The sequence below is a fragment of the Rhinichthys klamathensis genome, unplaced genomic scaffold (assembly GCF_029890125.1).
Source record: "Rhinichthys klamathensis goyatoka isolate OS25496 unplaced genomic scaffold, OSU_Roscu_1.1 h1tg000467l_1, whole genome shotgun sequence".
Lineage (NCBI taxonomy): Eukaryota > Metazoa > Chordata > Actinopteri > Cypriniformes > Leuciscidae > Rhinichthys > Rhinichthys klamathensis.
This window is the reverse complement of record NW_026606956.1, coordinates 604171-631405: the sequence shown is the minus strand read 5'-3', so window position 1 is coordinate 631405 and position 27235 is coordinate 604171. Positions and strand designations below refer to the sequence as shown.

Below are 27235 nucleotides of genomic sequence, written 5' to 3'. Positions count from 1 at the left end.
CAAGTCTGAAGAAGACCCTCATCAGTCTGTTTTCTGCTGACCAAGTTAACTTATGTGATCGGATTCACAGAATTGTATGTGTATTTCTTTAATGAATAAAGTGATCATTGTCCGTACTATCTGAGGAAGGAGTGTTTTATCAGTATGTTTTGGTAGTCTGTCCTTATAATGATGAGCTTAGGCCCTCTACAACCTTGGAGGAACTGCGATTCCCTTGTGCTTTTGTGTGTGTGTTGAATGATCTGTGCAGGTCTTGTGATATGCAACAACAGACCCCGAGATGCATTTCTACGACCTCCGAGGTCATCACCGAACCAAGTCTTGGACTCGGATGACAATTATCTTGATTAATGTCGGCTTATCTTCTATCTATCCATAAGTGTAGAATTGTTTAGACTTTTCTCTTAGCCAATCAGAAGTAGCCAACATGTATGTACTGATGTCATTCATGCCCCAAATATCAAGCCTGTTTCAAAAGTTACAGCTGCTTTATTAAACAAATACAAGAATGTATTTAAGTACTGCAAATGTAAAACTGAACTTAATGATAGCAAAATATGATTTTAAATAAAGGTCATTGATAAGACAATGTTCTTTTTTTCTTTTAGACAGGACTTTCATTAAGTTTAATGAATGTTTATGTACATAGGAATTAATTTATGCATGTATATATTTCATTATTTAACAAACATGTATACTCATTCATAAGTTATATTTATACACGTACAAATGCATAATTTCAAGTGTAGCTTGTTTTTTTGTTTCTTATTATTTCTATGATCTTCGTAACTTGATTTTAATCAAATTATATAAAATAATTACTAATAAAATGTAAATAAGTACAAAAATTATATATAAATTAATATAATAATTATTTGCCTGGCTAAAAGCGGCATACACCTCCGATTTCCGGTTATAGCGGCAGCTGACGTCCGGTTTTATTGGCAGGTACGGTCAGCTGTCAACGGCAGCTACTTCCTGCTGCCAGTGGCAGCTACTTCCTGCTGCCAGCTGCCGATTTTTCGCTGAACCCCCTCTCCATTCACCCACTACTCAGGCTTGGAGAGACACTGCCATCTGTTGGTGGGTGGGTGTTACTGTGTATCGTTGCGTCAGTCTGAGCTGACCAATCACAGCACGCCTACTGTTTTTGAATTATAGCGGCAGTATGGCGGAGCTTAGAAACAGTGAACTGTTGTTATTATTGACGTTTCGAGGCGGAGTACACTTTGTTACTTTCTCAACATCAAAACGGAAGTAAACGGGAAGAAGAAAGGACCGCTAGTTTTAATCCTTAAACAAAATAACTTTTAATTTACAAAACGACTGTTTAATGACAGGATATCAACACTTGCAGGTCAGTTTTAGGCTATTTGTTTACGTAAATATGTATTTTTAAGTCTTATGACATGTTGTTCACCTCCGTGCACTCGTTATTATAAAACAATGGAGACATTTGTGGACTGAAGTATATGTTGGACAATCTTAAAACAATTTTAGTCAAAAGTGTTGCGTTTGGACCCGTAATATTATGGATGGATCAAAAGAAGGAGAAAACACATCATCTTTTAATAAAACAAAAGAAGTGAACAGGACTTATGTGATCTCAGCACTCACAAAATGTGGAGAAAACACATTTAAAACACCATCTTCCAGTGCCAGACTCACTCTTCAGAGAAAACCCAGCAAACCCCATGTAAACCACCATGAAGAAACCACACAAGAGAACCAAAGAGAAGAGAAACGCCTGACCCTTCAGCGCAGGACTAGAACAGGGTCCATGAACAGAACCAAAGTCCTGACCGAACCCAATCCAGCACCATCTCCAGCAAAAAAGTCCCATGAAACCATTAAAACACCTGGGACAACCTCATGGCGTGCTCAGAAAACAAGTTCTGAGAAGGTCAGTGCCACCCATGATGAGGGTAAAACCATTTCGACACCTACAAGAAGAACCCAGTTTGAGAAATTAAGTGTCAAGAGAGACGTCTTTGAGAGGTTAGCTGGTAAAGATGCATCTAGACCCACAACTACTGGAAGACAGAAGCCACCACAGATGAGCACTGAAACCGGTGGAGCAACCAATGAGAAGGTTCTGATTGGTGTTTTAAATAGGCACATGACTCCAGCATCACATTCAGCACAGGTGAGGAGACCCACAACACTAATGAGCTCCACAGCTCATGGAGGAACAAGAGTTTCTAGAGCCACTGCTGCTGCTGAAGGAAATATTCCTCTTGAAGCTGTGAGCAGAACAAGTGCTCGACAACCTCAAGAACTGAAGATGGAGAACAGTACGGTCACTGTGGCAGTTCGAGTAAGACCTTTCAGTTCAAGGTGTGTTTTTCAAATTTTATTTTGGCGGCATGTTGTTTTGAGACAATTTTTACTATGCAAATTTGTTATTTAAAAAACATAAAAAGGTGATTTTGGCATGTCTATCTGACTGAAAAAGTCATTAAAGTAATAGAATCAGAAAAATCGGATTTTAATGCAACCCTGTTACAGCATGATTTGACTCTTTTATAAAATATGACATTTCATAAAATTGTGGCAGCCTGGAATTTATATTGCTACCCATGCTAAAACAAATTGGAAAGACTAGCATATGTGATCACATTTCTCCTTCATGATTTTTACACATTTTTCACTTTGATAGGATTTGTCAACCTCAACCATTCAATATTATTCAATTTATTATAAGAAAAAAAAAATCAAGCAAACCTTTTTTTTCCGGGGAAATAATATTTGGGAAACTAATTAATTATCAATTAATTATAAATGAGTTTATTTATTTAATTATATACAGTATATAGCTATTGCAAGATATTCTGAAAAGTTTTAGTATTTAGTTTGACCTGAACATTTTAATATAATGATGTTAATTATTGCAACAATATATATATAAGATTGTATGATATATTTAATATTATATATTATTTTAGTGGACAATGCCACTTATTTGCCCTTAAATTTACACCATTTTGTTGTGTCCGCAGGGAGAAGAATGAGAAAGCCCGTCAGGTGATCTTCATGGACAGCCAAGAAACTTTAGTGCAACATCCAGATACTAAACAAAACTACACATTTAGCTTTGACTTCTCTTTTTGCTCTATCGATGAATCGGATGCAAGTTTTGCAAGTCAGCAGATGGTTTATGAAACCCTGGCTCGGCCCTTGCTTGAAAGAGCATTTGAGGGATTCAACACGTGTCTTTTTGCCTACGGCCAAACAGGGTCTGGAAAGTCCTACACGTGAGTGATGTTTCTCTTTGACGCTGCTTTTTAAATAAATATTTCAAACTACATATAGGAAAAACAGCTTACTATTTATGTCAATAATATAGAAGTGTGATTTTGGATGTTTTACAGTATGATGGGTTTTGGTGAAGAGGCTGGAGTTATTCCCAGATTCTGCGAGGAACTTTTCTCAAGATTGTCCAGAACTGAAACCAAAGAGGTTACTGTCCCCTAGAATGATTATTTATTTAGAATTTACTGATGAATTATAAAATTAAAAATAGTGTGTTTGACTTTCTAAATGAAAGTTTACTTGTATTAAAGATCTCTTGCCATCTGGAGATGAGCTATTTTGAGGTGTACAATGAGAAAATCCATGATTTGCTGGTGGCAAAGGATGGACAAAACCAGAAGAAAATGCCTGTAAGTACAGCTACTCAATAAAACACATTAAATGCAATACAAATGTCATTTTGTTTTTTTTTTGTTTTCCTAATTGATCAGCAATTCCATTCTTTTCATGTCTTTTCCAGTTGCGTGTCAGAGAACATCCTGTTTACGGGCCTTATGTTGCAGACCTATCCACGTAAGCAAACATTTAATCCAAACGCCACGGTTACTATGCTCATGGGCAACCTCAGAATTGTTTTATTGTTTTTATTTTGAAGTGCGTCTTAGTTTTGTTTAGTTATTTTATTGTTTCGTTTGGTTTGGATTAGGTGTATTGGTTTGGATTCAGTTGTTTTCGTCATTTTGTTGTGTTGTAGTTTTGCTTGTTTTTGTTTTGTTATTTTGTTGTGTTATTATTTTGGTTTTGTTTTGTTATTTTGTTGTGTTATTGTTTGGATTTGGTAGGTTTTGTTATTTTATTTGGTTTTGTTTGATTTTGTTTTATGTTGTTGTGTTGTAGTTTTGCTTGGTTTTTGTTTGATTTTGTTGTGTTGTGGTTTTGTTTAGTTTACATGTTTTTGTTTTGTTATTTGTTGCATTGTTTTGGTTCTGGTTTATTTGTTCTTTAGTTTTGGTTGTTTTTTCTTTTGTTGAGCTATTGTTTTGGTTTGGATTTGGTTTGTTTTGTTCGAATCTTTTCTTGTGTTGTAGTTTGGTTTAGATTTTTTTGTTTTGTTATTGTTTTGGTTGGGATTCGGTTGTTTTTGATTTGTTTTGTGCCACTGTCACTAATCTCTCTGTTCTCTTTCAGGAATGTAGTCACATCCTATGCTGATATTCAGGTAATTTGCATGTCTGTTAACTTTATGCATTCAAAAACACATTTTTTATGTGTTTAACTCTTAATACAACTTAATTTTTCCCTCCACCATCTTCGCAGACTTGGCTTGAACTCGGTAACAAACAGAGAGCCACGGCCGCCACCGGCATGAACGATAAAAGCTCCAGATCGCACTCTGTTTTCACTCTGGTCATGACGCAAACTAAAGTAAGACCTTTAGATTTATTTGGTTAAATTTAGATTTATTTGGTTACATTTGCCTTATTGAAGTGAGATGCTACTTTTACTTCAACCAACCAACAAATTAATAGTTTGCATTTGTAATGGTATATTCATATGATGTTGTTTGTATGCGCACAGACTGAGTTTGTGGAGGAAGAGGAGCACGATCACTACATCACCAGCCGGATAAACCTGGTGGATTTGGCAGGAAGTGAGCGGTGTAATTCAGCCCAGACCAGTGGAGACCGGCTCAGGGTAATCCAGCATCCAATAGCTCTGTTTATTCTGTGTCATGATTACCCAGAATGCATTCTGCTGCTGTGCTGACTGTTCTCTACATGTTAAATAGGGGCATATATATTTGTTCTGACAATGATTGGATTACGACATTTTTGGACATATTTGTGATGTGGATTTATTTATTTTTCCCAGGAGGGAGCAAGTATCAACAAGTCTCTGCTCACGCTGGGAAAGGTGATCTCATCGCTCTCAGAACAGGCTCAGAGCAGAAAGAAAGTCTTCACCCCATACAGAGAGTCAGTGCTCACATGGTGAGAAACTTTTGCTTTCCACTTAGTTTTGAATTATATAATATTTCACTGCAGTTTTGTTCGACAAAAACAACAACACAAAACAGTATTCGCAGCCTCTGCGATATAATGCATTTTATTTGTATCTGCCATGATGTCAGGGTATTTCAGTGTCTTTTTTCTTGTATTATTATTATTATTATTATATTTCCCTCTCTTTATCAGACCTAAATAATATATATATAATATATACAAGAAGTGTATAATAATAATAGCGATAAAATAGAATTCTATTTATATTATTTAATTACAATATAATTTATATAATAATAATAACGTTTATAATAATTATAAATGTATGTAATAATTTTATAAATGTAATAATACAATTTGTTATTATATATATATATCTTCTATACATTTTAGATATTTATTTTACATATATTTTATCATACCAGACCAGTCTTGTTTCTGTTTACTCAGTAAAAGTGAAAAATAATTTCAGAAGCACAGAAAATGACATACAATTTGTAAAATAATGTTTTAATTTATAAATTGGAAAATAATTCTACATTTTTTGATGGAAGATTATGAAAACAAATGGGGGCTGATGAATTGTGTGCAATAAGACCAGCGACTTATCAAATTTAAACATGGGGGTTAGTTTCCATTGAATGTAAAATATGGCATAACATGCCAGATGTATTGCTGTTAAAAGCAGCAGACGTGCTTCAGCTTCCTCTTGTGTTCAGGTTACTCAAGGAAAGCCTCGGTGGGAACTCCAAGACGGCCATGATCGCCACCCTGAGCCCTGCGGCCAGTAACATGGAGGAGAGCCTGAGCACGCTGCGTTACGCCCAGCAGGCCCGCATGATCATTAACATAGCCAAAGTCAACGAGGACACCAACGCCAAACTGATCCGAGGTCAGTCACCTGTCTGTCTGTGTTTATGCTGCTCCATCAGCTGTCATAACCGTCAAGAAGGGTGTGTTGTGAGAAACTCACCAGCACAGCTCTCCTCTAGAGGGCAGCACATCCACTAATGTGACGCCCTCAGTGATTTGTGTTCTGTACAGCCACAGGAATTAAAATGTATTTTTTTTTATTTCTTTGCATGGATAATTTGAATGTGTATGACATAACCTGTGTGTCCAGAGCTGAAAGCAGAGGTGGAGAAGCTCCGTGCGGCTCAGATGAGCGCTCAGGGCATCCAGCCAGATAAAATGAGACTGTTTCAGCAAGAGATTGCCACTCTTAAGACTAAACTCTGTCAACAGGAGCACGAAATGGCTGAGGCTCACAGGTGCGTGGATATACAAAACTCAGTGTTATGACTATGAAAATTAAATAAAGTGCCCTTTCACAACCTATTTTATTTCTGAATTTAACAGTTTTTGGGAGACATGAACTGATTGTAATGATGAAAGCGGGCGTTACCAGAATGGAGCAGAAATATTTAAAGAATAAATTCCTTTATTTTTTTGTCCCTTTTTATTTTTGTGTTCAGCTTATTGACAATAAATGTTTGTGTACTTGATTTTAAATGGCGTATTACTACTACTATTATTAATTTAAATAACAATAATAATATGTTATATTATTAAATAAATTTAATTAATGTAATAGTTTGATTATAAAATAACAATACCTTTATTATATATATATATATATATATATATATATATATATATATATATATATATATATAAACCTTTATTCAGCAAGCATGTATTATACCGATCAAAAGTGACAGTAAAGACATTTATAATGTTACAAAAGATTATATTTATTTCAGATAAATGCTGTGGACTTTATATTCATTAAAAAATCCTCAAAATTCCATAAAAAAAAATATCAAGCAGCACAACTGTTTTCAACATTGATAATAATAATAAGAAATGTTTCTTTAGCAGTAAATCAGCATATGAGAATGATTTCTGAAGGATCACGTGACACTGAAAACTAGAGTAATGATGCTGAAAATTCAGCTTTGATCACAGGAATAAATTACATTATAATATATTACAATAGAAAAGTTTCACGATATATATATATATTTTTATAAAATAAATAATACAACCTTGATGAGCATACGAGACTTTTCATAAACATTAAATAATCTTACTGACCCAAACTTTTGAACAAGTAGTGTAGTTAAAAATAATCAAAGATATGTAAACCAAATAATAATGCTCAGTTTTTCAGTAAGTGAAATTATACATTTGAATCTTTTACCTTTATATGAACCAATATAACAATACATGTTTATTGTTTACTAAAATCTTGGTAGCATTCAGGAGTGAACACAACCGTAAGCTCTCTGATGTTCCTGCAGAAATTCAAGCCCGTAGCCGGGTTAGTTTGAGGGCACAGAATACGGTTTTAGAATAGAAAAAGCCGAAAGCGCATTTCCTCGTCATCTCTGCTGACGGTATGTTAGAGGGTTAAAACATATTTGGCTGTTTTCCCAACCCATGACATCATGTTGACATCAGTGGAAAAGTAAAGCCGTTTCAGACGGAGTAGTCATGTTATTACGAATATAATTATATTTGAATAAAAGAATACAAAGACAGTTTTTCCATTGGAATAGCATGCATACAGTGGTGTGAATAAGTTATTACCCCCATGCTAAAGTTGCCTAAAAAGAGGAATAAAAAATCATCTTTTGGAAATTGATCTTAATGCCTTAATTAGAAAAATGAGGAAAAATCCAACCTTTAAGGACACCAATTTTCTTTGTGTATGAATAATGTATCATAAATAAATAAATGTTCTTCCTTAAAATACAGGGTGCATAAGTCAGGCCCCCCCTATGTTAAATTCTCATAGAGTCAGGCAGATTTTTATTTTTAAAGGCCAGTTATTTCATGGATCCAGGATAATATGCATCCTGATAAAGTTCCCTTGGCCTTTGGAATTAAAATAGACCCACATCATCACATTCCCTTCACCATACCTAGAGATTGGCATGGGGTACTTTCCATAAGATCATCTTTCAATGCAAATCAAACCAGCTATTAGGCTAACTGAAATAACACCATGCCAATCTCTAGGTATGGTGAAGGGAATGTGATGATGTGGGATATTTTAATTCCAAAGGCCAAGGGAACTTTATCAGGATGCATATTATCCTGGATCCATGAAATAACTGGCTTTTAAAAATAAAAATCTGCCTGACTCTATGGGAATTTAACATAGGGGGGGCCTGACTTATGCACCCTGTATTTTAAGGAAGAACATTTATTTATTTATGATACATTATTCATACACAAAGAAAATTGGTGTCCTTAAAGGTTGGATTTTTCCTCATTTTTCTAATTAAGGCATTAAGATCAATTTCCAAAAGATGATTTTTTATTCCTCTTTTTAGGCAACTTTAGCATGGGGGTAATAACTTATTCACACCACTGTAGATGAATGCATGCCATGGAATATTGTGTTTGTAATGTTTATATGCAATGCATTTGTTTTGTTTTTTTAAATTACAATTATATTAAATGAAATAAAATTATACAATTTAAAACAATATATATAAAAAAATTACACATAATAATTCTAAATATATTTTATTTTTTATTTTATAATAATATAAGATTTTCTCACAAACTTGCACTAAAATGTTGTTTTTTAAATGAAGTACAGTTTAATTTATATCAAGGTTTTTTTTTTTTTTTTTTTTTTTTATGTGCAGAACATGGAAGGAAAAGCTGGAAGAGGCAGAGAGGAGGAAGCGTGAGGAAACCAAAGAGCTGCAGGTAATGAAACTCTCGCTAATAACAGTCAGACTTCAATGTCTGATGGATCGATGAGCTTTTTCAAATGTTTCATGGCTTCACTTTCTTTGTCTGTTTATCCTCGTTCAGCGCTCTGGCGTCACCTTTAAAGTGGATAATCGGCTGCCTAACCTTGTGAACCTGAATGAGGATCCGCAGCTGTCGGAGATGCTGCTGTACATGATTAAAGAGGGCGAGACCAAGGTCGGCAAGCTCAAGTCTGAGTCGGCCCACGACATCCAGCTGTCTGGAGCTCTCATCGCTGATGAACACTGGTGAGACAGATCACATCCACAGTCTAGGTGCAGCCACTTCATTTACTTCGTTTTTGATTTGTTTAAAAGGAACATATCAGGTTAAAGGTACTCTAACTAACTTTTTTGTTGTTGTTGTTAAAAATTAACAACGTTTAAATGTCAATACATCATCAACCCTTCTTCCAAAACTTGTTTTTGTCTTACCCTGATTCACTATGGTAAGCCTATTATAAGTGTTTATATTTTAGACCAGGTGGGATGGTTTTTTGGGGGAAATTGTGTACATCAGTCATCTGTACGTGTCCCATCATATCTGTAAATAGAGAAAAGTTGCTCCGGCTACTTTGACTTATGTATGGTGTGTAGGGTTGTAACGGTACATGTATTCGCATTGAACCATTTCGGTTCGAGGCTTCCGGTTCGGTACGCATACAAACCGAACGATTCCTTGGACCTTTTTTCCTGCCGACAAAAACTTGCACTGGCGCGACCACCACAACGTTGCGCAACATCAAATGGCAAGCGGAACGAAACTGCGCTACTCATTATATTGTGCTTCACGGATCATTTATCAGTTCGGACCAGCAACATCTGTGCAGCGCGAGCCGATCTCGATCAAGCGACACTGTTACAACACAGCGCTAAGAGATCCAGTGAAGAAAACATTTGAATTCGCCACTGAAGTAATAACATCGCTGCGAGATCTAGTGAGAAGCATTCACATTTCTCCGTTATTAACCGTAGATCTCTATTAGATCAAACAGCGCTGACGTGGAAACCAGGAGAAACATTGTGCCGTGAATGAACTAGTAATAGGCTACTTTACGTCCACAGACCAGCAACATTCACCATGGATTTAATATAGTAACACTAAATGTAACCAGTTTGGCTGGAATAGTGAAATGCTTTCAAGTACTTCACACATCTTTTTCCAGCACTTCAAAACTCAAATAATATATAAATAAATATATGAAGAGTTCAGATGCAAAAGCCATTTGAAATTTTCTTCTAGAATGATCATTTTTATGAAGCTTGTATATTTAAGTTCAGTAATTTCACTCAAATGACAATTAATAGGTAATCTTCATTGCCATTTAAGTGAAATTACTGAACTTAAATATACAAGCTTGATAAAAATGATCATTCTAGAAGAAAATTTCAAATGGTTTTTGCATCTGAACTCTTCATATATTTAAATGTTATTTTTAATGTGATGACCAAAACATTATTTGTTCATCCTTCAAAGATAAACCTGAAAGTTTCCAGATGTAGGAAACTTATTTAAAAAATATTTTTTTCTTTTAACAAATAGGAAATTTCTCTGGCATTTCTTACTTTTTGCTGTATCGAAAATGTACCGAACCGTGACTTTAAAACCGAGGTACGTACCGAACCGTGATTTTTGTGTACCGTTACACCCCTAATGGTGTGTGAGTGGCAGAGATTAGTCGTCACAACGAGCGAGAAAGGTTGACATGGCGCAGCTAAATCTCAAACCTACGGGGAATCCCGTTTTAGCGGGAGAGTCAAAAAAAGAATGCGGCAGAGCTTTTAATAAAACCAGAATCAACATTGGCTTGGCTTTTCTGAGAGGGCGAGAACTGAAGGATTTGAAATGTTTTAAAAGCGGGGCATTTTTATTACTTAACAGGTGATTTTATGGTATTTTACTGAATGGATAAATTGCCATATGTAGCACTGTGTAAATCATTATCTATTCTATTGTGAAGGGTTATTTCATTATGGTTGTTGTAGCGTTGTGTCAGAATTACCGTGTCTATTAATGGGTGTAAGCTACAGTAACGTCTTTATATTAGCTAGTCAGCCTGAGATCCTTTCCATCTAAACTGGTTATATCTCTTAAAGTCCCCCTGTGGTAAAAATCAAGCTTTTAATGTTGTTTATATGTCTATGTGGTGATTTTAATATGCTTTAAGACAAACCATGTGCAAAAGTCAACACCATTGCTGAATATTTTCTCCTTAAAACTGCCGTGAACCAAAGACAGTCTCAAAAACGCGGTTTGTCACAAACTACCTTGTAACCAATCAGGTCAACGTGTGATCGTCAACGAGTGGATCTCTGAGCTGGTGTGAGTGGGTGGAGGCGGGGCTATTTGCATATTCATAGAACCGCGTATATACTAAATGAGGCAAGGGTGTAGAGTTACATTCAAGCTAATTTAAGGCACAAAGAAAAAATTTTCAAGGGAAAAAAGTTTAAATTATGTAATTTTGGTGATCAAAGATTAGTTTTAAGGGATATAATTGACTACAGGAGGACTTTAAAGCCTAGTAGTGACTATTTTATGAGCAGTAAGATAACCATATTCATCCACAGTCACGCAGAGCAAAGTACAACCAAAACAATGTTCTTCTGCAAAGTGCATGCAGTTTTGTTACATATTGTACCTTTACACATGATTGGATTTGCACATTTAAAGGGACAGTTGACTCAAAAATGTAAATTATGTCATTCTTTACTCATCCTCATTTTGTTCCAAATCTGAATGACTTTATTTCTTCCATGGCAGTTATAACTTTTAGGCTAGTCAAGCCAACATCAGTTGTGCACAAACTTTACTCTAGTTAAAGGTGCCCTAGAATGTTTTTTTTTATTATTTTATAATGTTTCCTGGGTTACCCTTATAATGTTAGTATGTTTTTTAGATAAAAAATAATCATAATTTAGAAATAAATGGCATTTTTCCTAGCCTGCTTTTAGCCTCTGATTTGAACACTCTGTTTGAAGGGGCGTGTCTGCTGTGGGATTCAGTGTAACCGCGGCCACTGCTGTGATTGGCTGACATGCTTGCATATGAAATAGCTACGCATTACATGTGAAACTCTCTCCCAAATACTTTTACTACTGCTATTATACGTTTTTACTATAACAGCTATCGAGATTAACGAATCGTGAGATGTTTTTAAAGTATTTAGATCTATTCCCATCACATAAAATGTTGCCGTGATGAGCATTGAGCAGATGACAGTGTGTTGATCGCGAGAATGAAGATCTTATCATTGCAAAGCAGTTTCTGCACTCTCTCTGCTTTCACCAATGCAAACACGATGATGTAAATACAGTAAGAGCTTCGTTGTGCAGTAACGTGCGTCATTGATTTCATAACGAGTTTGGCAAGTGTCCAGATAAACTCGCGCTGTGTGGAAAGATTGTTCTTTGATCGCTTTCTGTATATAATTTGTTCACAATTTAAATACGATTATTTTCATCCTACTAAAAGAAACGATGTGAAGCTGATATTTTAGTCACTGGCTTGACTTACTGATGCATAAACAGTATTGAACGATTTTGAGAGGAAGATTACCTGTCTGAACTTGAACAATTACACATCAGAAAGTGTTGCTTGGTAGCTCGATCCGAGGCCAGCTCTGTATTGGCCCAAGTTGAGGAAACAGTCGGTGAAATGTTTGGAAATTTCCAGAGAAAATAAAATTAACCCATTGTTTCTTCAGAGGCTCGGATGAAGGAACTAAAAAATACTTTTGTGTTCATGTGTACATCCACACTGAGCAACTGCCATGCTTCGGCTGCGCAGTTCCGCCTGGCATTGAGGGCTGGCATTATGCAAATATTTGGAGGCGTACATATTAATGATCCCGACTATTGCATCACAGTCGGTATTGTGTGGAGAACCGACCGTTTTTCAGGGGTGTTTTTCATAAACGTGAATTAAATGAGAACGCGAAAACAGTCCAGTTTGAGATTCACTCTATGTCATGTCCATGCACTGAACTCTTGTTATTTGACTATACCAAGGTAAATTCAATTTTGAATTATAGGTCACCTTTAAATAGAGTGCCGAAGTTACGATGTCACTCTGTAGGCCAAAACGCGGAAGTGAGTTAGCATTTTAGCACTCCTGGTTCCCTCGCTCTAAAGTCTATGGGATTTTTGAATGGGTTTTTGCTAAATCGCCTGAAAAAAGGTCTGTGGTGAACAAAGCCTCTAAATATTTTCACGTTTTGATCTATGACATAGAACACACAGTTATAACCTGCTTGTGGTTTTTTAAACTTTATTGTGTCTGCTTGTGTTTTTTAAAAACTTTATATAGGCTTCAAAATGTATACTTTTTGGATTAACTTGTAAAGATGATCTTGATAGACAAAACGTGTAAGGGTCACAACTCTTTGTTAAACACAGATCTTATTTTTTGCGATTTTCCAAAAGTCTATGGGGAAAATGCATAGCTTTTCGATCGAGGGAACCCATGCGCCGCTAGCTTCCGAGTTGTCCTACAAAGTGACGTCATCACTTCGGCACTCTATTATTATTATTATTTTTAAAACGTGAACTTTAAGTGAGCGTTAAACAATAACAAAGGTAATCAAAATGTAAAAATAGAGGAAATGAGCATGCCATGAGCAAATAAATATCTAATATCAATTGATATATTTCCAATATTCCATCTTGTTTTCAGTGTCATCTCCAGTGTGAAAGGTTCCGTAAGCATTAAACCAATGCCGAACGCCAAGACCTTTTTGAATGGAAATCTTGTGTCTGAGGTCACCGTTCTCCACCACGTACGTTTTTGCTGCTGTTCTGAAGCGAAACCTCTGAAATGATGTCCATTCTAAGAACCTCCACATAAATCAAAAAATTGTATATTCTATTTTAGGGAGACCGTGTGATTCTTGGAGGAGATCACTACTTTCGGTTCAACCACCCCGCTGAGGTTCAGAGCGGGAAGCGCGCGTCCTGTTGGAGCAGCGGAGATGGTCAAAAAGACTTTGAGTTTGCCAAAAACGAACTGCTATCGGCCCAGAGAGCTCAGTGAGTATAAGATTGTCCACTACAGGACCTCATATTTGACTTTCTTGATTTTTATCGTCACTTTTCCTCATAGACTTGAAGCGGAGATTGAGGAGGCTCGGTTGAAGGCCAAAGAGGAGATGATGCAGGGCATTCAGGTGGCCAAAGAGATGGCACAGAAAGAGCTGAGCGAACAGAAGGGTCTGTACGAGAGCAGGATCAGAGCTCTGGAGAGAGAGCTGGTAAGCAGATGCATGTCAATGGATAGCATGTGTGACTCCAGTGTTCTCCAGTTAATCGAATGCATCCTCAGGAGGAGGAGAGCGAGAGGAAAAGAGAACAGGAGCTGGATAAAAAGAGGGTCGTCAGCCAGATAGAGCAACTGCATACAGCAAAGACTCTACTAGAGCACGAAGTCAACAGCCATAAAAGACGTCTGCAGATGGAGGCCCAGGCTACTAGACAGGTACAGAAAGACCAGATTAAATCAAAATTGATGCCCTTTGTGAATCTGAGTAAAAGTCAACACATAACGGTAATTAATATGATTAGCCTTTGGCTTGACTACGTTATCAAACCGCTAATGTTACACAAACTATGTTCTCGTTTGCCATCTCAGAGTCAGACAGCTGCCTTCTAACAATCAGTATCCTTAGAAATAATGATAGGAAAAGCCCCGCCTCGCACATTGATGGGATTGGTTACGTGTTCACTACGGTAGGAATTAGTGGCGGTTTTTAACCACATTTTTTAGACTGTCTTTGTTACACTGCAGTTTTAAAGTGCCCCTATTATGCTATTTTTTAAGTTTCCTAATGTTGTTTTGGAGTCTCCTGCAACAGGTTTACATGCATCCAAGGTCAAAAAACTGTTTAATTTTCTCATAATACACATTACCACATTTTCAATGATTCTCAAACGACTCGTCAGATGAATCATTCCCTCTAAATCCCTCCTTTCCGCGAGCTACTCTGCTCTGATTGGCCGGACAGCTCAGTCTGTTGTGATTGGTCTAACCGCGCACAGCGTGCGTCGAAAACAAAAATGCCCATTGCCATAACAACGTCAGCTGTCCTGAGGCTTCCTACACTGTAAACTAAACACAGTAATGAACGATGACGTCGATTTTACCATATCAATCCTAGCGTGAGTCTGATGATGAAACCTTGGAAGAACTAGTTATTCAACCCGAACCTCCATCACAAGGACGACTCGATCAGGACGTTTCTCAGTGATACGCTACTCAGTTTGAGGTACATCAGCATTAACAAGTGCATGTCCATCAACAAACCGATTATTTTACTTGCACTTATTTATTTACCGAGTATTTTTCTAATTTATTGCGGTGAACATGTGGAAACTGTATCAATAACAGTGCATACATTAGCTGAGCTCTATCGTGAATGACTGATGAAACATAAACGTTGGTAAAAGAAATCTTGCTCCATGCTTAATATTTCCTCAATGTAGTGAGAACGACAGACAATCTGCATTAATAGACACTGTTTTACGTAATAGTTGCCCACAACTGATTAGCAGAAGTATTTCAGTTAAAGCAGCACTCAGTAGGAATTCCGTTTTTGTCAAACAGCGACCCCTAGAGTCGCTGTGGAGTACTTGTACTGTCGTGAATAGCACTCACGCAGAGATGGCTCGCACTCACGGCCGGATCCCCTCCCCCTGTACACCGGTACCTGTTCAGTAGGACGGACGCTGTAACGAGTGGAAATAAGGTATGGCCCCTTTAAGAGCTGTGCGCGCCTCGAACACCACATGTATACGGCGCTGGGTTATTTCTGTTTGATGCTCATTTTATCAGAATTTTATCAGATCTGTTTTTTTGCCGTAAAGCAATTTGTTACCTCGCGAGACCTGATATCACACGATACTTAACACTGAGGCCGGCGGCTCGCCGGCCCAAAGTTGCAAGGGTGGTTTTGCGGCTCACAGGCACCGGGGGGGGGGTGCGAGACGACCACCATTCAACACGAAATCAGTAATATAAACATTACAATGACTCCAAATCTGTTCGGTTAAGGTAAAAAGTTACTTAGTTCACCTTTAAGACAGTGATAACGTGAGTTAACCAGTTAGCAGGAGACCTACACAATATTAAACTCAAAACTAAGTATTTTGAACATCATCTTTCAAGAGCAAAAGGTTTGCAAGTCCTACATTGAACTCCGAGATTTGAGAAGCAGTCGTCAATAAAATAAAGGGAACACGGCAAAAGTTTAGGATTACACTGCTGTGGTATCGTGGTAAAGATGAACTTTAACCACGGATTCTTCACATGCTCGTCCTTGGGCAGTGGCTAACTGGCTTTACCTTCACATTTTAGAGCACAGGGTCTTCTCGACATGATGTGATCCAGCATCCACAGGAATCAGCTGCAGTGTTTGAGGTTCAGGTTTTCCCTGGTGTCTGCGCGCGCAGTATGCTAATGTTTCATCTTGACGTCACAACGAAAAGGCTTAGGACTCGTTTGAAAAACTATTCATTTCATTGACTTAGAGTCGACTTTTACTTTTGAAAGACAATAACTTTATATACGGTGCACTTTTATATTTAAAACTTTGCAGGATGTTTTCATTCACTTAGAGCTTTGTTACACACTACATGAAAGGTCATTTTCAAAAAACCATAATAGGGGCACTTGAAGGCTAAAATACTCAGCAATGGTGTTGACTTATGAACTTGCACATGCAACAGCATACAAAACTTGATTTTCACCACAGGGGTCTTCAATATCTTAATTCATCTTTGAACATTATTTTAAAGAAAAACAAATACCTTAAAAAAAAAAAAAAAAAAAAAAATATATATATATATAATACACACACACACACACTAGGTTATTTATTTATGTATTTGGTTTGTTTTAGTTGTATTATTTATTTAATTTTAGTTATATTATATATTATTTAGTTTGTTATAATATTTATTTAGTTCTTTTTTAGTTATTATTTATTTAGTGAATTTAGTTAGATGTACTTATTTAGTTATATTGTTTCTCAGTTTTATATTATTTGTTTAGTTTAGTTATATTATTTTATTTATTTATTTATAGTTATTTATTCAATAAGGTCTTAATTATATTATTTGTTTAATGAACTTAGTTGTACTTTTTATTTAGTTAGCCTTAGTTATTTTGTTTAGTTTGTTTTATTTTTATTTTGTTTAGTTATAGTTGTATTTATTTAGTTTATCATAATAATAATAATACAGTTAGTTAGCTTTAAGTACTTCAGTTAGTTCTTAGTTATGTCATTTATATAGTTAATTTAGTTAACTTTAGTTATTTTATTAGTTTTAGTTATTTTAATTATTTAGTTTAGTTATTGTTACATTTATTTATTTGGTTTACTTAGTTTTAGTTCCATTTATTTAGTTTAGTTATCAGTTAGTTTAGCTATTTATGTTTAATTTGTGACTTATTCAGATTTTTAAAAAACATTTCATAGGCGATGGCCGATCATGATGTCCGGCAAACTAAAATTGTGGAGGCCCTCGAGGCAGAGAAGAAAAAGCTTGCAGAAGATTTTGCCCAGATTGCGAGGAAACGTGCTCTTAAAGTGACCCAGACCCCTAAAACAGGTACATAGACACTTTTCGTTTGAAAGACATGGAGTTTTCCATTAACAATGTTCTTAACAGTGTGGTATTTACCATATTTGTCTTCAATGTTTGCAGCCTACCCACAGTGGGACTCAATGAAGCTGTCTTTGATGATCGAAGAAGCAAACAAAATCAGTGCCAAACTCAGGAAACGCACAGTCTTCAGCAGGTACAATTATTCTGGAAAAGTTAGTCCAAGTAGTTTGGCTACAAATTGCCCTTTGTGAGGACAACATTTATAAAACATATAAAATATTTTTCAGTAATAGCTAATGACTGGAAAAGTGCTAGTTAAGTCTTTTTATCAATAAGCAGGCTGTTATTTTTAATTCTCCCTCGTTCATTCTGGACATTAAAGTGTTTGAATGGAAAAAGATGTGGGTTTGTGTTTTCACAACAGACATGAGACCGATAAAGAGAACGAGGGTGGAGACGCCCAACTGCAGGTCCAAGTTCAGAACATCAAACTGGGAATTTCCACCTTCTGGAGTCTGGAGAAGTTCCATAGCAACTTGGCTGCCATGAGGGAGCTGGAGCAGGTGGCGTAATAAAAGATGTTCACACAGTTATAGGCGTAAACATGCTGCTTGAGCTAGTGTGCATGGTGACGTTTCTGTGGCGAAGTAAATGCCACGACACGTGTGGTTCAAAACCACAGTATACATAGCTGCATAATAGATGTTTGGCTTTTTGTGTGTGTGTTGTTCTCTTGACTTGTTTTTGTTTTGTTTAACATTTTGTTTTTGTGTAGAATCTCACTTAACATTGGAAAGTTTTGCTTTATTTTGTTTTATTTTTATCTTTATTTAGTGTTAAGTTCTGTTTTATTTATTTTTTGTTTGTTTGTCTTGTGTAGCATGTCACTTGACTTTGGCAAGTTATTTTAATTATTTATTATTAAGTATTTAGTTTTGTGTTATTTCACTCAAAGAAGCAGTGTTTAGTTTTGTTTTGTTTTATTTATTTATTTTTTGTCTTGTAATTTTTATTTATTTAGTGTTTCTGTCTTATCTTGTTTTTTTTTGTTTTGTTTGTTTGTTTTTTGTCTTGTGTAGCATTTCACTTGTTGACATTGAAAGTTATTTTAAATATTTATTATTATCTTTGTCTTGTGTAGCATTTCACTTGACATTGGGAAGTTGTTTTAATTAATTTTATTTAGTTATATTTCTAATAGTTTTTTTTATTTGGTGTTTAATACATTTTTATTTTATTTCGGTTTTTTGTTTTGTTTTGTTTTGTGTATCATTTCACCTGACATTGGAAACTTTGCGCTACACTTGACTTGGAAACAGTGCTGCGTATTTAACCTAGAACTTACAATAATACATGAGGCCATTTGAAGCCTGTTTATTTCCTTGTAATTACCCAGTAAAAGCAGGAAGCATGTAGTATTGGCATTTGTTCTTATTATCATAAAAGAATCGGAGGCTAAATCAAGTCTGATGTTTATTGGCTGTAGGGGGAGAGCGCCTCTAAAGATGACGACGTGTTTTACGACCCTAATGATGAGTGGGAACAGGACCTATCTGCCTCTTCCTTAACCTCATCTTTCTCTCGCAGGAGGTATTTGAGTTTATTAGTCCACAATGGTGCGGTTCTGCTTTCTGTACTTGAGGAACGAAAGAAAAGAAGTATACTTTGTACCCAAAACTGGTTCTTGTCTTCCACCATGATGTTATTTTTCCACTTATAAACCAAGCCTTCAGGAAAAGCACATTCCTGCAGCATTTTTGTTTGACCTATTTTCATTGCCTTCATGAATTTGTATTGAAGTCTGTATTTTAATCAAAACCCCTTCTACACCTCTGAAGCCCTTCTTCTCAAAGCTTATACTGTAGATGTTCCTTTGCTTTTCTGCATGTGATTTCCTTGTGTCTTTCACTCCCTGAAATGAACAGTAAATGATATTCAACTCAAAGTGTACATCATGTAACTGGCTGTTGAAGAAGAATTAAATGACTGATAATAATGGTTCAAGTTCAAATGTATCTGGATCTCTTTTGATTTTGTTTCTTGTGACCCAGGAGTAGAAGTTTGCTAAAGGGCAGGAGGATATCTGGGCGTCTCTATGAGATCCGAGTGCACCCTATTCAAAGCCTACATTGTGGTCCCTCACAGTCCACTGGTAAAGTACCTTTTATGTAATCTATATGTGTGTAATGAAGTGGCTTTATTATATGAAGTTTAATTGTTTAAATGATTTTATTAGCCTAGCACAGATTTTAGCATCATTTAAATTTAGGGTTGGGAATCGAAAATCGATTCCAATTCTGGAATCGGATACTTAAGGTCATGAATCGGATACTTGTTATAAAATTTAAGATATATTATAAAATATAATAAACACCACAACAATCTGTAAAAATATAAGAATTGTCAATTTTGATTTTATGGCGACTACCTTTTTTCCCCCCACACATTCAATGTCAATGGGGTCCCAACAATCCTGTTTTGGCGCCCATTGACTTTCATTGTATGGAAACCTTCTTCAAAGTGCCTTAAAATACAGTCTTAATAGGAAGCTCTTTAGGTTTTTGAACATATTTGATTATTGTTGTTATTTTATTATTGTTATTAGGGTTAGGGTTACTAGGTTAAACCCTAAATTATTGTAACAAACTATTTGGCTGAATTAAAACTGATTTAAAAATGAAAACTAAACAAATACATAAAATAAGTAAAACTTAAAATGAAAACTAAACATAATAATAAACAATAATATGAATTAATAAATAATAAAAATGAAAGCTAAGCAATTAAATCCTAAAATAGTATTTAAATAATATATAAATCATACTAAAATAACCTGCTTAAGAAATATGACTGTATCTCCCTGGGAAATGAGTGGCTTTGAAATACCGTGTCTTTTTATCAGGGCTGATGAACAAGCCGCCCTCCCTGCACTCTACCACGTCTGACTCCGCCCTCCCAGGCATCTGCAAAGATCTGATTGGCTCTGCCGTCTCACGTCTGCGCTCCTGTCAGTCTGCCGAAGAGAACGAAAGCTTGGCCGACAAACTGACCCTAGACCTGCTGGCGGTTCACAGCGCCGTGAGGTCCATCGCGGACCTTTACGAGCACCTTGACGACGACAGTCAGGAGAACCGTAAGCGACCAAACGTTTTTAACAAACCTAAATCAACAGAGCCATTCATCAGTGTCAATATTCAGCTCAGTATGAATGCACAACACCTCTGTCATCACAGCGTTACACAAAGAGCCTCATTTCGTTCTGTTTGTGTGTATGTGAACAGTGTTTGCCTGCAGTGCTGAAGCCCAGACTCATCTGGTGAAGGCCACCTCCGCTGTTGAAAGGGCCGTGTTCATTACGATGCACTGGGTCTCCAGCATTAAGCCCAGCTCTAACACAGTGTCTCAGAGAGCCGAGGAGCTCAAGACGGAGGTCAAGAAAATCGGTGGCTACCTTCAATTACTCATTCAGGTGCTCATCAGAGTTATAAATCAATTTATAAAACGCATGTTGCATTTGGGTTCATTTATGCTTTTATATCTGTTTAAATCATCTCATTAGAAATGTCATCAGTTTTTAAATACTTTTAAAGAACCTTCATTTCTTGTATTGTTTTCCTAGATTAAAACACACAAAAAATATATAAATATAAAATATAATAATAATAATGTTTAGACATCAAATAAATGTATTAATATTATTTCTTTAATTTAGTTATTTTCTTTAATTTAGTTAAATTAAATATGTTTTTTAAAATTAAAATAATAATAATAATTCTTGGTGTATTTATCCAACAGTTAGACATTTTCATAATCTATATATTTTTTTTATTTGTACTGATTATTGAGTGGTTTTGCATATGTATGTATGTGTATATATATATATATATATGTGTGTGTGTGTGTGTATGTATATATATTAGTGCTGCACGATTAATCATATCGCAATCGTAATCGCGATGTCAAGCCTATGCGATTATATGACGCAAAATACTGCGATTTTATATGAAATAAACAAATTAGGGCTGTTAACGCAGCATCTGTTATTTTTTGTCATCCTTTGGCTAGTGTTACATGATCCCGCTCTTATTCAAGCGAATTCTTTAACCCTCTGGGGTCCTTCGGCCCAAATGGACCCGAAGCATTAAATTTTTTTTTTTTTTAAATCATTGCTTTATCGGAATGGTCCGAAATTTGGTGACTTTGTTGGTACTTGGCATATGAACACCCCAAACAATTGGGGACAGGATTTGAATAGTCTAAGTGGTTGTAAAAAAAATAGTCACACTCAGGACCTTCGGGTCCAAATGGACCCGCATAGGAAATGAATGAGAAATTGGCAAAAATGTGAAAATACAGAGTTATTTTGTGCGTACAAACTACAAATCAGCCACGATCCAGAAAAAAAGCACACAACAGTGAAGGGGTGAATCTATAAAACATCAAGAGTGCAAAACAGACACATCCACACACACACACACACACACACACACACAAACACACTTTTATACACATACACACTAATAAATTCAGATTACATATGGGTTTTGAATTTTTAAAATGCTCAGTTTGTCCACCAGATGGCATCCATCTCATTTCAAAAATTGCTTTCATGAGGCCTAGGCTTGACTCTAAAATGAAATACAGCTTTAAAAAAAATAAAAAATAAAAAATATATATTTTTTAAATTTCTATTATATTCAATGGGGAAAAAATGGGTCATAATTATTGCATTAATATTAATTATAAATCATTTTTATTTTTGAAATTATCTCAAAACACCAAAAAAGAAAAGAAAAAATATTATAAAAAACAAGTAAAAAAAAAAAAAAGATGATTTTTTTTTTAATAAATATTAATCTCACCCTTCCGGCCCATTTGGACCCGAAGTTCCTGAGTGTGACTCTGAAATGAAGGACCCCAGAGGGTTAAACCATTCAGCGAGACAAGTCAAAATAGAGCACGCTGCCTGTGAATGTCCTGACTGAAAGACGCGCGCCAGTATCATGCGCATGCAGCCCGCGTGCCAGAATACAGTTCTCTTTCCGCTTGAAGTGAACGAACAATAACCCACACAATTATGCCAAAATATAATTTGTCGAGTGTTTTCATAACATATGAGCAGTCTTATGATGGTTGTAAAGAGTTGTGAGAGAATAAGGCGCGTGTGAGATCCGCATCTCTGTCAGCAACTCTTAAAGGGCCAGCATCCAATAATGCTTTCTGTCAGTAAAGTTAATCAAAGAACAAAGGAAACAGAGAAAAACACTCACTGCTCTTGACCAAAGAACTTGTGTAGCTTTAAATAGGATTTTAGTCCATATAATTTATAATTTATGCAGCGCAGACTGTTTGATAGCTTTATTCAATTTTTGTATATGTCCTACCTGTAGACAGGAAGAGCACAGGTAAATATGACATTTATTATGGGTTTATGTGAGGATTGTTTGAAGTTCACTTGTATTAAAATTAAATGATTTTTTATCCAGACATCAATGGCTTATTGATCATAATAGGTGTTATCAATCATTTAGTTGTTGTTGCTAGTTTGAGTTGAGAAATACACTTTTCAGAATTATCACTAATCTGTGTGTGCATTTTGCTTTAGAACCAAGCAAGTTGACTCATGAAACCATTTGTTTATTATATCGCTATCGCAATATTGACCTCAATAATCGCAATATGATATTTTCCCCAAATCGTGCAGCCCTAATATATATATATATATATATATATATATATTAACAGATACAACTTTTGATAAGAGAAATGTATTACTAAATGTTGAAATTAGCAACAGTGTTTCTGCGGGTCTTAAAAAGGTCTTAAATCCAATACAAATATCTAAACATTAAATCAAAATACATTTACTTGAGGTGTAAACATAAAAATTAAGTCTTGGAAAACTGATCAAAATGAAGTGAGTTTATAACAAGAACAAATATCTGTCAACTGTTACTTGGTTGGTTTAAAAAATGTATTTTTATAAAAGCTGCAGAAACCAGATTATTAAATACCATGGAAGTATTGTTGATTGTTAGTTCATGTAACTAATGTAGTTAATTAGTGGGGTTTTGTGTTTCAACATTGGAATTTTGGGTAATTTTTTTGGCCTCACAAGAGCGTGTTGGTCTTTCTGTGTCTTCGTCCTTTAGGGTTGTGACTCTGAGATCTCCTCCATGGTAACAGAGGCCCAGAGGAAGGTTGCTGATTGTATGAACGTGGCTCTCAAAACTATCGGTTTGCTGGCGGCAATGAATGGGACTGATCTTCATTTGTCTGAACTTGGTTCAGAGGACATAAACAATGTGGGTAATTTGCTCATCTTTTGCACTTGCTGACGTTTACATAGGAAAGGTTTGACCAATCTAACTACTGTGTTCTCTTGTTTTTAATTGCTCTTTCTCCTTAGAGGTCAGTTGTGGATTCTTTGCAGGATGGGATGCATCAAAGTGTGACAGATCTTCTCTTCATGGGTCTGAGAATCTCTTCTGAGATGGTTCAAGACACTCAGATGAGTCGCGCTGGAACACCGGTAAGTTCTCTTAATAAATATTTCACTTGAAGGTGCATTGTGTAATATTTAGGAGAATTTGTTGACAGAAATGCAATATCATATACATAACTGTTTTTAGTGGTCTATAAAGACCTTACATAATGAACCGTTATGTTTGTATTACCTTAGAATGAGCCATTTCTATCTACATACACCGCGGGTCCCCTTACATTGAAATAGCCATTTTGCGCCGACATGTTTCTACAGTAGCCCTAAACGGACAAATGTCACTGTTGTTCTTCGTGCAAAGAAGCTAGCTAAAGTCAGCGAATAAAACACTGACACAATGATGAACAAGTAACAATAATATTCGCAATAACATATCGTTTTACTGAATGATCAAGTAAACCTGATTTACCACCATAACTGCTGTTGGTTGCAATTCACAACCTCACCACTAGATGCCACTAAAAATTAAACAGTGCACCTTTAACAAATAACATGGAATATTATATTATTATATATTATATAACTCAAGAAATAACCTTACAATGAAATCTTGATTGATCCAAATAATAGTGTAAATACATTTAAATGTTTTATATTAACTGATTTATACACTTTAGCACCATTTTATAATCTTTGTTGATTTTTATGTTTTACAGATTCAGCAGTCCGCCATATATGATGTCGCCCACACTCTGAAAAGCTACTTCGATTGCTGTTTGTCGGTACGCCTTACAAACAGCTGTTTTTGTCAGTGAGGTTAAATGTTTTGGATTGATGACTACCCTAACAATGAATGAGGGGGACAGTGCTTGTAAAACGTCGAACCTGAGCGGTCTTATCACACGTCTTGGGTCGTTTTGCTGTTTAGAAAATAAATGGATTGAGTAAAGCGTCATCTGTCACCTTAATGAGGCTGTAACTGTTATCTTCAATACACAAACTACAGGCTCGATGTTATTGTTCAGCAACAGAATGGGATGCTGGGATAAGGAAAAATGGATCCATCTCACCTACTCTCCCATTTCCTTAAACCCACCCACCGTGCCTAAACCCTGTGGGCTAAAACAAATAAGAGACCCATTAATATATACATTTAAAAAAAAATAAACACATACACATACACATACACATATATATATATATATATATATATATATATATATATATAATACATGTTTTTTTTTTAAATGTATATATTACTGACCCAGTTTAAAAAAAACATTTATTAATATATATATATATATATATATATATATATATATATATAAATAAATGTTTTATTTTTTTAAAATGTATATATTACTGGGTCTCTTATTTGTACAAAAAAACAAATATTGTACATCAAACAAATCAAACAAAAAACAAATTGAATCATTATTCAATCATTATTTTGTTTTTGAGGGTTTGTTCGGTTTGTTTGAGTTCCTGCTTTGGTTATTTGTTTTATTATTTAGTTTTTGTTTTTAATTGTTTTATCTTGATTTTTGGGAGATTTGTTTGGTTTCTGTTTTTATTTATTTAGTTTTTGATTGACATTTTTTAATGATTTTTTTTTTTTTTTTTTTTTGGTGGGGTTGTTTGGGTTTGGTTTTGTTTAGTTTGAGTTTTTAGTGTGGTCTTTAATTTTTGTTTTAATTTTTAATTCTGGTCTTGTTTTTGGGAGGTTTGTTTGGTTTTATTTGGTGGGGTTTTTATTTGGTTGTAGTAATTATTTTTTCTTGGGCGTTGTTTGAGTTTTTGTTTAGTTTTGTTTTTGGGAAGTTTGTTTGGTTTGGTGTAGTTTTGTTTGGATTTCATGTTTAAGAGCTGTTTGTTCACATCTGCTTTTTCACAGGAGAGGTCAGGTTCCACTGAGAATCGTTCAGAGGAAGATGAAGGCTCAGACTTGTGTGATGTTCATAGCACCACCGTTAAACTCCTCAAGCTGAACAAGGCGATCAAAGACCTCCACTCGTCTCTGTCGCGCTATCTGAGAGGTAAGGCATTTTTTGCCTCAATAACATGCATATGAAATGCACACGTTATGTCAAATATGTGACGTGACTTCATTTTATTAATGTATAATACAGGGAGTGGCGATGCTGCCCTTAGTCAATCTATACTGTCTTCATCCAAGACGATTGATGATGTCATCAATGGCCTTCAGTGTGAAATGGACGGAAGACGTTCCGGCTGTCTTCAGCTTCCGTGTGTGAAGAACGTCATGGTTGCCCGTGATAAAGTGCACTCTGCGCTGCAGGCTTTGCCAGAGGTGTTTGATAAATGCACAGACGGAATACAGAGGCTGGGCACAGATAGAAACTTTGTTCAACAATGTTATCTAAATGGCAACTCAAATCGGACCGTGCCTAAAGTTGTGTATTCTCTTTCCTCAGGTATTAGCACATGTTCCAGGGATGCCCGCTGGGTGTGATTTGGATTTAAGGGGTACTAGTCATGTATATAACCAAATTGGCTATAATTGTTACTGCTAAAATTGGCTCACTTTTCATTTTGATGTATTTACAGTATGCACTCATTCAGGCCTACAATAATTTGTATTTAATTGTAGGAATTTAATGAAGGGCTTAATAGTATAACCTTAAAAAGATGGGTTTCTGTGTATTTTGCAAGTGATCAAGCACATAAGTCTTTAATAACTTGTGCACTTCTGGATATATTTTTGCACTTGAAACATTTGCACAGGCTTGGTAATGCTGGTGTTTCACAATTTCATTCGCATGGAGTTTTTTTTAGCATTTGTAGCAGCATTTACTTTGGATCATGTAATTGTTTCACACTAATTTATACTTTCATTAATAAACACTCACTTGGACAATAAGTCTGGTGTCCTATTTAAACATACAGCGTACTGCATGCTTTATATATTTTATCTACTAATATATTGTGTGTGTGTGCGTGGTAGGTATGCCCTGGTATGCCCTACATTATGTCCCCACAAAGATGGCAAAATATGAAATCCTTGTCCTTGTGGGGAAATGTTTTGGTCCCCAAGTGATGTTTCTATGATGGGTAGGGTTAGTGTAAGGGGATAGAATATCAGTTTGTACAGTAAAAAAAATAATTGCGTTTGTGGAAAGTTCCCATAAAATATGAAAGTATGTGTG

At 35.6% G+C, this 27235-nt stretch overlaps 1 protein-coding gene across 1 annotated transcript; it reads left to right on the top strand.

The window, feature by feature from the left end:
• Positions 1 to 1148: 1148 nt before the first annotated feature.
• Positions 1149 to 26972, top strand: kif14 (kinesin family member 14). The gene is made up of 29 exons (XM_056236818.1): positions 1149 to 2337; positions 3000 to 3254; positions 3372 to 3459; positions 3564 to 3662; positions 3773 to 3825; positions 4441 to 4471; positions 4570 to 4677; positions 4831 to 4947; positions 5125 to 5243; positions 5975 to 6147; positions 6379 to 6526; positions 8918 to 8981; positions 9090 to 9274; positions 13701 to 13803; positions 13899 to 14053; positions 14127 to 14274; positions 14346 to 14498; positions 17497 to 17629; positions 17726 to 17819; positions 18051 to 18189; positions 19113 to 19216; positions 19678 to 19778; positions 20529 to 20759; positions 20908 to 21095; positions 23779 to 23931; positions 24036 to 24158; positions 24785 to 24850; positions 25963 to 26104; positions 26198 to 26972. The coding sequence occupies exons 1-29, from the start codon at positions 1532 to 1534 to the stop codon at positions 26539 to 26541; spliced, it is 4623 nt and encodes a 1540-aa protein (XP_056092793.1). The 5' UTR covers positions 1149 to 1531; the 3' UTR covers positions 26542 to 26972.
• Positions 26973 to 27235: the final 263 nt, after the last annotated feature.

Bases quoted from the DNA above. Each gene is read 5' to 3' on its own strand.
- kif14 (XM_056236818.1), top strand. From the start codon at position 1,532: ATGGATGGATCAAAAGAAGGAGAAAACACATCATCTTTTAATAAAACA. The intron at 5,244-5,974 runs GTGAGAAACTTT...TCTTGTGTTCAG, and splicing joins AGAGAGTCAGTGCTCACATG to GTTACTCAAGGAAAGCCTCG. The intron at 17,630-17,725 runs GTACATAGACAC...CAATGTTTGCAG, and splicing joins GACCCAGACCCCTAAAACAG to CCTACCCACAGTGGGACTCA.